Genomic DNA, 12,422 nt, shown 5'->3' on the forward strand with positions numbered 1-12,422 from the left:
AGATCTGATCCGGTCCTGGGCTCCAGCTCGCCCGGAGTCTGTCCTGGGCTCCAGCTCGCCCGGAGTCTGCTGATTTGGCAAGTCATTATCATATATATGAGGGATGTTTCACACCTGAGCCTTTAAAGAGTTCTTCCGTATGCTGCATGAGGCATTAAAAATATATATCCGTAATCTGAATTTGATATCAGTTCTGTAACTTTGTGCACTGTGATGTCTCACTTTGAATAAATCTGATATAATTCAAAGAACAGTGCGTATGCTGTGACCTCCCAATATAGAAGGACTTACGACTTTAAAAGTCACTGTCAGTGGTGGGTGCCCTTTTCATAAGAACCCCCCCCCCCCCAACCTCCCAAAACCCCCCAGTGTTAACATGCCTCACGCCTCACCAGATTTCATTTGTAGCAGTGTAGCTGTGTCGGTTTCTCAGGTCAGTCTGGCCTTCTACACTTCTGGTGTTGTTTGCTCTTGCACTGATATATATATATATATATATATATATATATATATATATATATATATATATATATATATATATATATATATATATATATATATATATATATTTATTTATAATATAAAAATTAAAAGAGAGCAAAGCTATAGGGAACAGAAGGCTTGCTTTGTTGGCAAAATGCAAACAATTCCTTTGCGGTTTTCATGGATTATTAGCAACATTAGCAAATATCATTTCTGTACAGAATTCCCTTAAAGCATTTAACAACTTTCACAGAGTAAATTAGCCTGGGTTGCTGGTTGGTCTAGCTTACTTAATAGCAAGTTAAACGCCCATTGCCAATATAATCAACTTTGAGAGTGAAGTCCGTAACGTTTGTTTTCCTTAACATTTGTCCGTGTAGCATGAAGAATGGAAGATGGTGGAAATGGTGCTATTAGAGCTCAGACTGACTGCTGTTGGTCCTTGGGCACTGCGGTCACTTCAAACGCTGCGCTTAGCACCAGGCCATCTGGGTTCACCAGTCCCCGCCTTACAGCTTTTCAAAAAGACGCGCAGATTGGATGCGTTCTGTATGCGTTTTTGTTTTTTTGTTTGTTTTTTCTTTAAAATGTAAAGGTGTAGAGAGGCTCTGAAGGGAGTTTATGTTATAGGAAAGAATCAGTGTGTTCATAGGCGTACCGGAATACAGGCCCAGCAGATCTGCACCGACAAGGTTTATTTTGGTTCTTGTAGCCTTAACCAGAATGAGGTGAAAATCATGGGCGGGTGTTTTTGTTTGTGGTTTGTTGTTGTTGTTGTTGTTGTTGTTGTTTATTAAATATTAATTTTATTAATTAACTCGGAGGTGTTTTTTATGTTCAGCTGCAAATGCAGTGAGGAGCTCTTGCATAACCTACCGAGAAAGATCAGCCTTTTGTACAAACAACGTGAACACTTGCGTGACATCTGTTGCATCAGGCTGCTATTAAAATGAAGAAGTCTAATCAGTGCAGTTTTAAATTGGGAGCAGAGCTTCTGTCTTTAGGCTTAGTTACTCCTATAACGCGACACGTTTTAGACGGAAATCATTAAAGTGAATAAGAACTTTAACGTTTTAATAGCAGTGAATATTATATAGTTAACAGTGTCATGGATATGCTAGGGGTTGTATATCTTAGTTACGTGAAACATTTTTGTCTTTAACTCACATTCACTCAAATGGGTAGGCTACTTCTGAGTCTGCAAATTTGAGGGGGGGGGGGGTTGCTGTTGTTTTTTGTTTTTAATCTTTGATGTCTATATTTTTGAACAGTGATTACGTATGTGGGCACTGCAAACACCCATAGATCTCCCCACAAGTAAAAACACAGCGTTTGCAATCCGTTTTAGCGTGTGTGACCATCAACACGATAAGACGAGTACCAAAGCCCTTCCCTTTTTACTGTACCACCCCTAGTGTTTCTATTGACCCGCGCCGCTGCAGCTCACGGCTGTCCAAACACCGGAAAGCTCTTCGGCGCGTTTCACCAAGGATGGCAGTAGCTCGCCTTGAACACAACAGGCGCTGCCATGTCTAGCTTTTGTGTAAAGTCTGCCGGCTGAATCTGTTCTCACTGGACCACCGTGTCGTGCGGTATCAAGGAGACTCCTTCGCAACCGTCCGCGTTGCTATTTCGGGGATCTAAAGAATGCGCGTTGAGTAAAGTCCACATCGTGGACGCCTGCCTGTCTTACGCTAAGGAGACGCGGGACTATAATATTGTAACATTACAGTGGATTCGTCCTTATCCAGAAAACCAGATTTTCTTTATGTGAATGGACTCAGTCGTAAACAAGTTTGGGCGATTTCAGCGGGATCGGTGACTGTTTGTTTTAAATATTTATTTTCCAGTTCATTCATTCTTTTGCGTACCAAGATTTCAAACTTGTCTGCCAAGTGGGTTTCCAACATGGGGGTGCACACAGACCAACTGTTCCTCCGGTGTCCACTTCTGATCGTTGTTTTCTTCAGCACTTATGCTTTCGCTAGAGCAGCCGCAGGCAGGTTGCCGTTCAGGGAACGCTATTGCAGGATCGCGGACTTACCGAACCCTGCAACCGAGAGAGACGGCCAACGGGAAATTCAGTTACGAGTAGAGGGAGACCCAGAAACCTATCAGCCTGGAAGCACTTACAGAGGTGAGGAAACATTGGACCCTTTATCGAGACTTTTGCTCAAGTCCAGTTCCTCATGCATCAATCCTGAAACGCGATTCGAGTGAGACTCGCAAACGTGCGCGCGCTGGACGGGCTGCAGGCTCTACGCGCTCGCACGTTTCCCGACATTACTAACATTAGTAACATTACTAACAGACTACTTCAAATCATCACGTTATTGTTTCTGTGGAGTGTAATGTTTTCGCAACCTGCCAAGTAACGCAAACAGATTAAGACTAGCGCAAGAAGTTGATAAAACAATAATTAGTGTAACAATTAGAGCTTCAAGATACACGTTTTAAACTCAGCATGAAGATAAGTCAGCGAACTGAAAATATGAAGAGCAAAACTAGCCGTACACCTTTCCTGTCTGGACTGATGCCGCCTACATCTTATACGCAATATTCTGCGTGCTCAAACCCCAGTGAATCATAACGTGCGTTTTAAATATAAGTTCGTGCGGCGGATCCCTCGTTAAGTTTCACCTCAAGCGTGTCTGCACTCGCTCTCATTTTCGGAAGGTTCCGCTTCATGAGAGAAGCACACAGTCCGTGACATGCCGGAGCCCAGGCTTAATGTGTTGGCAGTTGGCAACTTCGCCTGACACACTTCGGAGATCTGACCCACTGACTGGCTAAATCCTGCCGCCTCTGACCTATATCTCTCCGTCTCCCTAGTGAGTTTGTATACCAGCAGCCCCAGTTTCTTCCGCGGCTTCATCCTGCTCGCTCTGAGGGAGGGACGAGAAGGAGACGTGCCCGGGGATTTTGCTGGCAATTTCAAGGTGAGGAAAGCGTTCCAGTGGCTCCTCTTTACTGAGCTGGGCCGCGGCAGCACAACCAGACGTTCTTGCTAGCACATTTCTGAAAAATGATTGATGGGTTTTGTTGAGATGATGAAAAGGTGTTTTTCTTGGATGCGAATTTCATCATCCCCCACCCTTAGCCGTGAACTCAAGCGCAACAGGTGAGGGCATTATGGGAAGCCCCGCACCATCCATTTTTGAGTTTTGAAACCAAGACCTCATACGTACTCTGTGGCAGTTAGATGGTCTGCAGCTCCAGACGCGTGTTTAGTCACAGCGAGACTTACAGTACCGTGTGTTCTTATACCTCTGCATGTTTTAAAATGCAGAAGAAATGGATGAGTATGTGCTAAGTGCACATGAAATCAAGCAATTGGGATCCCCTTCTAGAGAGAGAGAGAGAGAGAGAGAGAGAGAGAGAGAGAGAGAGAGAGAGAGATCAGGTTAGAGGAAGAGAAAGTGTGAAGAGTCACAGGGAAGAGATATGATCTAAAATCAAATATTAAAAAGAGACTTATGCCTTAACTGTAGTTTGAGGGAAAATCCACCATAAAACCTGGTCACGTACTGCTCATCTGTATATTCCCACTCCTTCCTACCCCACCACAACCTCATCCCCGCTCTGGAAGCTCTTGATTTCTGAGGTGTGAAGTGTAGATGCCCTTCTTTCTTCAAAGAACTGGGAGCAGGCTCTTCTCTGGCTCCTCTGTGGCTCCTCTCTGGCTCCTCTCCTGGGTCCTCTCTGGCTCCTCTGTAGCTCCTTTCCTGGCTCCTCTCTGGCTCTTCTCTGGCTCCTCTCCTGGCTCCTCTCTGGCTCCTCTCCTGACTCCTCTTTGGCTCTTCTCTGGCTCCTCTCCTGGCTCCTCTCCTGGCTCCTTTCTGGCTTATCTCTGGCTCCTCTTTGGCTCTTCTCTGGCTCCTCTCCAGGCTCTTCTCTGGCTCTTCTCGGGCATGTGTTCCATCATCTCATTCACCCCCTGAACTTCACTCACAGTGAACTGGACCTCCGCAGAGAACATTCCATTGAAGATAATATATCTCAGCAGACAGTATGGTTTTGAAGACAGTCATTACTGTCTGAGTAATCAGATGTCAGATATTTGCATGAGATGTCAGATATTTGCATGAGATGTACATTTAATGATGAGAAAATATGACGTTGTTTAGAAATGTCACCTAAAAGTGGAGAGTTGCTGTCTGACCTTTTCCCGTTGTGTTTATTTGTGAGTTGCATCTTTTATGAATTTGTTAGCAAAATGACACTATTTTATACATAATAAATAGATACCTTATAGATGGGCACATCAGAACTGACACTTATTTAATTATTTGGATATTTAATTATTTCTATGAATTATTTATTTACAAAATTGGTGCATTTAAAACTTGATGTATGATTTTTTTTATTCATTTACTTTTATGGTGCAAAATAAAACATGTTCACACTCAGACATTTGAGGGTTCCAATAGGATTACATTGATGAAAAGTATCATTTTCTCATGAATATCTTATGAATATTATATTATTCATTTTTATGGCAACACCTGTATTATGATACCTATAAAGTGTTAGTTGAGACATGACAGAGCAGTTTTTCATACTTTAAGGTACTGAGTTATATTCCTACCCTTTTTAAAATGTGACCGTCTTTCTCTAAGGAAAGAAGTTAATAAATGCTAACAGCTTAAGAATGAACCTGCAGTGGGTTCTGTGGATGAGCTGTTCTCATCCCAACAGCAGGACCGAGTTATAGGCTCACTGCACACCAGAAGACGGCGTACATCTGTTCAGAGTCGTCTTCATGCTTGCCGCCACTGGTGCAGTGGCTTTGTGCTTGCTAACAGATGTCCTCTTTTTTTATACACCATTTTTCAGATGATTGATGACGTATAGCGGGTCTGAACTTAAAAGGTGGTGTAGGCACACCCTAGGAAAGAAGACCTCTTCCTGTTCATCTGCATGCAGAGTTGTAAAGTAAACGCTCTGATTCATAAATTCCCCTGGATTACTGGTCTGTGCATTAGCAGTAGAGCCTTAGTGCTTGTCAGAGAGAGGGATAGAAAAGGAGAAAGAGAGAGGGGGGGGGGAGAGAGAGAGAGAGAGAGAGAGAGAGCTAGCTTTATTGATCCTTGAGGGAAATAGTTTTGTCACAGCAGTATACAATGCACATTACAAGGTCACATTATAACATACAAGGCCACTGAGATCAGCAGCCTCTTGATAGTGAAAGCTCTCCTCTTAATCATATGTCAGCCATTACTGATCCTGGAACAGTGTATCACAGTGAAGCTGAAGTATGGCTAGGCAGGCCTCTCTTTTCTCGTGGATTTCAGTCCATGCTGTTGAACACTGTTTATAAGGGCCCGTGAAAATCAAAATCACCACCTAATCAGTTGTTTTGAGTCCCACGGTGGACGCTTGGTTTCCATGATAACGTGTGCTGCATGTATTAGCTCACACAGGTGTGCTTTCTTTGAATACGCAGGTAGACTCTGGGAGCAGAGCATGAAACAATGATGTCCTGCACTGGACACCCTCTGCCATCGTCATGCCACCCACAGTTCTCTTAGCCTCTAGAATCGAGACTTTCACTCCAACAAAACCCCACACTTTTGCTGCAGTAATGCTAGTGGACATCACATGGCGTCAGTCCACTGTGAGCTGCCCAATCTCCATTGCACCTCCTGGCTGGACAGAAGGAGTGCCTTTAACACTGCTCAGGTCTTTAAACTGACCAGACAACACCGGCGTGCCATGCTCAATAGCTATGACCCTTCTGACTGATGTTTGAGCTGGTTTTAATAAACTGTGTTTACCACAGGCTGTATTCATTCAGCTGCATCTGATGACTTGTGGTAGGCATCCAGTATTTGAATAGCTTTTGGAAGGATGTTTTCTAAGACTGGTGGCCAATAGAAGCTCACGATTGCTTTCAGGAGAGCAAAGCATTCCACGCTGTGACACGCTGCAGATTTATCAGTCGGTTAACTCTCAGCCATTAGCAGAAACCAAACCTTTTTTCCTTTTTTCTATCAGTTGCAAAGTTTCAGGCGGTTCACTAACAGTCGTGAAATAACAAACCGGACCATCCAAATCTCTGGAGGGCCAGATAGCTGCATAACCTCATCTTAAGCTGTTTTGTGGACAAAGTCTGTTTACTTTAACTCACGCAAATGGCAAAACCGTGTGTAGCACTTATCCAACTTTTGAGTGTATGCTGACAGTGAATGGCTGTTTTCGCTACATTAACAGGAAATGACAAGTGTTTCTTGGAGCTAGATTCAGTGGCGCCAAAACAAACCTCTAGACATCTTACCATGCATTTGTTCGATTTGTTTAAAAAGGCAAGGACTCGATTTCTCTAGAAAACTGAAGCATCTCCGGTTCCTGCTTGGGCAGGTTGGGGTCTGTCCTGGAGAGGGTTTGCATGTGCACTGAAGAGGATTTGTGAGCAGGCCTGCATGGAAACAATTAAAAAAGAGACTCTCCCTTCTTCCTCTCTCTCATATTCATGTCCTCCCTTCACCCAATCTGATGTATCTTCATTAGTGTCCAGCAACAAAATGACCCTGGGGAGGCGGGGCTTAGGAGGAGCCTGCCTGCGAAGAGGAGGGGCTGAGGAGGGGTCTGTCTGTGAGGGGGAGGGGCTTGCATGCAAAGAGGCGGGGCTTGGGAGGGGCCTATACTGTGTGACGAGGAAGAGGGGGGGTTGGGAAGAGGTGTAAGGAGGGGCCTGCCTGTGGGGGGGGCTCGTCTGTGAGGAGGCGGGGCTTAGGAGGGGCCTGCCTGTGCAGAAGAGGCTGTTATTAGCACCTTGGGAAAAATAAGCACGCCTGCACATCCTTTCTCATGCCGTCTGGAGCAAGCTTAGGGTCGAAGGTTACGCAACGCAGGCGATGCTGCAAATGATTACAACACTGGGATTACTGAGTAATTATCCTTTGATCTTCTTCAATGAAGTGACTTTGTCAGTTTTTTTTTTCAAATAAACGTTTTCTGTTTTTCTCCGTCAGTGAAATTTTGATTGTGTGCAACAGAGGTTTCAGTTATGTAACTGCACCTCTTGTTTTCAGTAGGAAATTGAGAGAGGAATTGGTAAATGTACACACTAAATTTCAACAGCAAAAAAGAAATTGATTGGTTTTGTTTTACCATTTTTAAATGTGAGTATTTCAACATTCTTGTAGGACGTGATATGCATGCCCTTTATGAAAGAAGCCTTAATCAATAAAATGTAATCAATAAAATCTCATTTGCAGGTGTAACTGTAAAAGTTTTAGTGGTGGGCTAGTGGCTAGGATTTTGGACTGTTAATCGGGAGGTCGTGGGTTCAGATTCCAGCTGGGCCATGCAGCCACTGTTGGGCTCTTGAGTAAGGCCTTTAACCCTCTCAGCTCCATGGATGCCCTCTGATGACTGAGCTTATTCTCTGATCCCAGCTTCCAAAGAAACTGGCATATGTGAGGAGAAGCATGTATATGTATATATGGGAAATAAAGGTATTCCATCTGGCCTGGGTCTTTTTATTGTGCTGCCTGTCATACAGTCATTCAGAGAATGAACACAGGTCTCGAAAGCAATCATTGCTATACAAGCAGTCAGTATTTAAAACAGTTATACTCACATTATTCCTAAAACCTCTACATTTTGTTGCAAATGATAATCGCACATAAGCACACAAGAATGTGTTTCGGCCTGTTTTATTGAGGAGTGACAGTGTTATGACAATATTATTTTTTCCATGATAATTATGCAATCTACCAGAGCTAGTTTACTTCCTTCTCCACACGCTGTGCTGGACTGTGGTTGCAGATGTGTTTAGCTGGTCTGTGCAGTTTGTTATGGCTTCAGCCCAGACCGTGTTCCAGTGTTCAGAAGTGCTTCCCAAGGCCACGGGGTGAGGCGGTAACCTCCTCCTGGGCGGGCACAGGGCAGTGTCGGGGGCTTGACAGTGTGACTTTGCCCGTTGGTCTAACCTCCAGTCACAACATTGATCGTAGAGCACACAGTGAAGCAGTAATCTGTGAGGCTCTGTGCTTTATGTGAAGGCAGCGTGAGAGCGTGATGCGTTTGTCATCGAAACTGCTGCAAAGTGTTGAAGTGCTATGCCCCGGAAGAAAGAACTAATTTAACTACAGTAGGATTTACAGCTCGTCATGAGAGGTGCTGGTGTGTGTGTGTGTGGGGGGGGGGGGGGGGGGGGGGGTTATATAAGATTCTGCCTTAGCCTGTATGAAGGCCAAAACGAATGTTTTTGTTGCCCAAACTCCACCTCCAGCAGTCACTGTTCTGTTGAAGGCTGCGATGAAACGCTAGTGCTGACTCCAAGGTTTATGAACTTCTAAAGGCCTTTAGCAGGTGCAGTGAAGTATCTTGGCAGGGTGCTCTGCAGAGCTCTGGCTGCTGCCCACTTCTAGTCCACAGGATACTGCATGAGTGCTCATTTTCTGTCCAACAGATCATAGATGAGGGCGACACCCGGTTCATGAACGCCTGTCCCCTCGCCGTCACTGAGACCATGCCCAGGAGACGTACCCGCATGCAAGTTCTGTGGACGGCGCCTCCTGCTGGGAGTGGCTGCGTCGTACTCAGGTTAGTGCCCACTTTCCTCACACCTGAGATTGAGGCGTTATAGAGGCACAGTCGCAGGTACACGTCTGCAGGGAAGGACCGGAAGACGGGTTTGTATGAAAGGATTTATGGAGAGATAGACAGATATAGATGGATAGATGAATGGATAAAGGAGGTATGGAGTAAAGTAACCAACAAGGATAAAAAGGAATTACTGCTGGCGAGGTTTCTGTATGACCAGTCGCACCAGATAAAGAGAGTGCCAGAAGAACCTATAGGAGAAAAGGGTTTCTCCAAGCTGGGGCGCTCTTTGTGCTTCCTGGGTCAGAGGTCAATGGATTTGCCCTGCTGATGCTTTATATAAAGGACCCCAAGCACAGTTGTGTTTTTATGACTATGGGCTTGAGAGGTTTGATGGAATTTGGTCAGGGTGTTAGAAGAATAGACAATAATGAGAACGTTGATAATTTCAGAGATGTTTTGTCATACCAGACCTTGTATTGAAACATTCTAATTAGACATTTTTATGGTTACATATTAAGATTTCATTGTTGGTGTTTTTCAGTGTAACAATAGTGATGAAATTACATGAACTGCCATAGTATTAATGTCCAAAGTACTAAAGAAACTGCAGGTTTTAAGATTTGAATACTGTTTACAAAATGTGCATTTTAATGTGGGCATCTGGACCTTTCCTTTGATGGGTTCCCCTTGAAGGTCATATAAGAAGATTCATACATGTAGCTCTCAAATATCAAACCTTCAGACATACTAACACTGAATAAAAGATTAAAGATGTCCACACGCAGACTTAGAGTGCAGATATATAGGGGCAAAACAGGAGTGTATACAAATATATACAAATGTTTCATCTGCTGATTTCTAAATTGTATTTTTTCCCTGTTTCTCTCTGTGTCTGTCTCTCACACTCAGTTGGACTGAACTGAGCACACATCTTGCACAATCTCTCTCTCTCTCTCTCTCTCTCTCTCTCTCTCTCTCTCTCTCTCGTGATTACTAAGAAGTCCAAGTGAGTCAAGCCTTAATGAGAAATCTCACAGAACTAAAATTTAAGTAGTTCAAAACCCATTAGTCTTTCTTACTGCAGCTTAGCTGTGAGGTGAAGAGGGTTTTTCGTGAATGAAAATTGTGAAATTGAACTGATGCTAAGAACATGTAAAACTTCCACCCTGAACATTACAAGAGCCTTGACCTCATTGTATCCTTTTCTTTTCTTTCATACACACACACACACACACACACACACTCACACACACACACACACACACACACACACACACACACACACACACGCACCACAGCCCAACATTACAACCTGTACACTTCTCTTCTTCTCTGTCTCTGTTGTGTGATGCTAACCAGCATTACGTTTAACGTCCCCAGCCCGGCTCTCATCACGCTTCTTTTCCAGGCTGTACGTGAGGAAATAGATCTCAGTGTTAATACCCCTCTCTGACCCTCCCCTTTCATGGTTTGCTGTCTGTGCCGTGTTACTCTGAGGCCACGTGCCAGTGGCTCGGCCCAGCTGGGTCAGGGAGTCAGGCACTCCTCGGAGCGCCAGGCACCGCGCCAGCTGTAGATCCGCCAGAGGCCAGCTGGGCTAGTTCTCAGCCAGCATCGAATAAAAGTCCAATTACACTTGGGAGCTGTCCACTGCCTCTTCTGGGTTGAGCTATCAGTAATGTATGTGTTGTATAGTGGCAGAGAGGGTTGTGGTTTGGAAGGAGGTTTATCCCTGGCATTGCACGCAGCAGATTTGATCTCTTGTCTGTGGATTCTGCTTCCGTCCTGCTGGTCTTTGTTTTACTTGCATGCTCTTTGAGAGTTGAGCCGCATAAAATGTCGCGCAAATATCAACGTGCGCATCTGATGGCTGTGCTGGCGGTATGAAACGCCTGCAGGTCAGAGGTTCAAAGCCTGCTTCTGGAGAGCTCACAGCAGCATATCTTCAGTCCGTCAGGGTCTAGGGTCTGAGGCCGTGAGGGAATACCTCACACTTATTCTGGCGTGTGATGTTTTTCAAAGCACTCTTGCAAGCCCCATAACAGTGCAATCTAAAAAGATTCTAAAAACACTGAACGCACACTTGATCCTTGCATGCAAAGTTTGTTTGACAAGGGAATTGTCTGTAGATTTTGCAGCTGACATACCTGATATTTGCTGATGTAGTTTGTTGCAGGTGCAGACCACACCTTTAATTGTTTGTGGGTGGAGGAGCAGAAGCAGGAATGATCTGAGAGCACTGTGACTGGACTTCTGGATGGCTTCTGTTTCATGCTGGAAGAAAAGACCCTGACAGAGTGCAGTAGCCCGAGAGATCTGGGCAGACAGAGAAGTGGCAGGGATGTAGGATTTTAGGAGATAATGCGTGGGCATTTGAATCTCAATTTAGTATTCTTCCTCCTCTAAAAAAAGATATTGGTAAAAATATTACAATACATTTCATTTGCATAAGCCTTTAGGGTCCTTACCGCTGCTATATGGAATATGTAAAATATAAATAAATTACAGCTGGGTTAGGTTAGCTTATCATAGATTTACCGTGCACACCTATATAACTTTGGCTCAGCTGTGCGGAGAATTTTCACACTATCTGATGATAAGAGAAAAAATGATTAGCGCAAAATAATGTAACGAGAGATTATTGTGCAACACAGGCAGTATGCATGTGTTTGAATCATATGTGCAAAGTTATTGTGTATAGGAGTAGGGTTAGCGATCAGGGGCTGCTTTCCCTCAACATTCTGAAATGTCACATGATGTATTTTAGTTTGTTTGCTCTCTCATCCACATAAATTATAATTAAAAAAAATTAATTATTACTAAAAGATTACTACCTTTTTATGGATGGACAACTGGATTTGGAAACTATAATAATTAACATGCTTTTAATAACATCTTGCTTAATTCTACCTTTTTGTTAGTGTTTTTAACTCATGTTTTGAAGTGTGCTCAAGGTCCTTCTCCAGACTTCAGGTATTGTACTTTGAGAGTCTTTAAACAACGAAAAGAAGTCCAGCAGTTTTACACGAGTAGCACTTGAATGAGTTGATGAGTTGATCATTTGGTTCTGAAACAGTTTTGTGTATTTAGAGAATTTTGGGAGAAAAGCATTTTGCAGAGAGAAAGAATTGTTTCGTAGTTTGTGTTTAAGTGATTGGTGGAAATGTATTATTTGAGCTAGATTTGTGTTTAGGTGATTGGTGTAAATGTATTATTTGAGCTAGATTTGTGTTTAGGTGATCGGTGGAAACGTATTATTTGAGCTAGATTTGTGTTTAGGTGATTGGTGTAAATGTATTATTTGAGCTAGATTTGTGTTTAGGTGATTGGTGTAAATGTATTATTTGAGCTAGATTTGTGTTTAGGTGATCGGTGGAAACGTA

The 12,422-nt window shown here is 43.6% G+C and overlaps 1 protein-coding gene across 1 annotated transcript in view; it reads left to right on the top strand.

Moving 5' to 3' along the window:
- The first annotated feature begins 1,927 nt into the window (after window positions 1–1,927).
- Window positions 1,928–12,422, top strand: part of spon1b (spondin 1b) — a 66,764-nt gene continuing 56,269 nt past the window's right edge. Inside the window, exons 1-3 of the mRNA XM_035532257.1 lie at window positions 1,928–2,620; window positions 3,316–3,422; window positions 8,903–9,036. Coding sequence (XP_035388150.1) covers window positions 2,392–2,620; window positions 3,316–3,422; window positions 8,903–9,036 — 470 coding nt within the window. The 5' untranslated portion in view covers window positions 1,928–2,391. The remainder of the gene's footprint in view (window positions 2,621–3,315; window positions 3,423–8,902; window positions 9,037–12,422) is intronic.

The sequence above is a fragment of the Electrophorus electricus genome, chromosome 12, assembly GCF_013358815.1.
Source record: "Electrophorus electricus isolate fEleEle1 chromosome 12, fEleEle1.pri, whole genome shotgun sequence".
NCBI lineage: Eukaryota > Metazoa > Chordata > Actinopteri > Gymnotiformes > Gymnotidae > Electrophorus > Electrophorus electricus.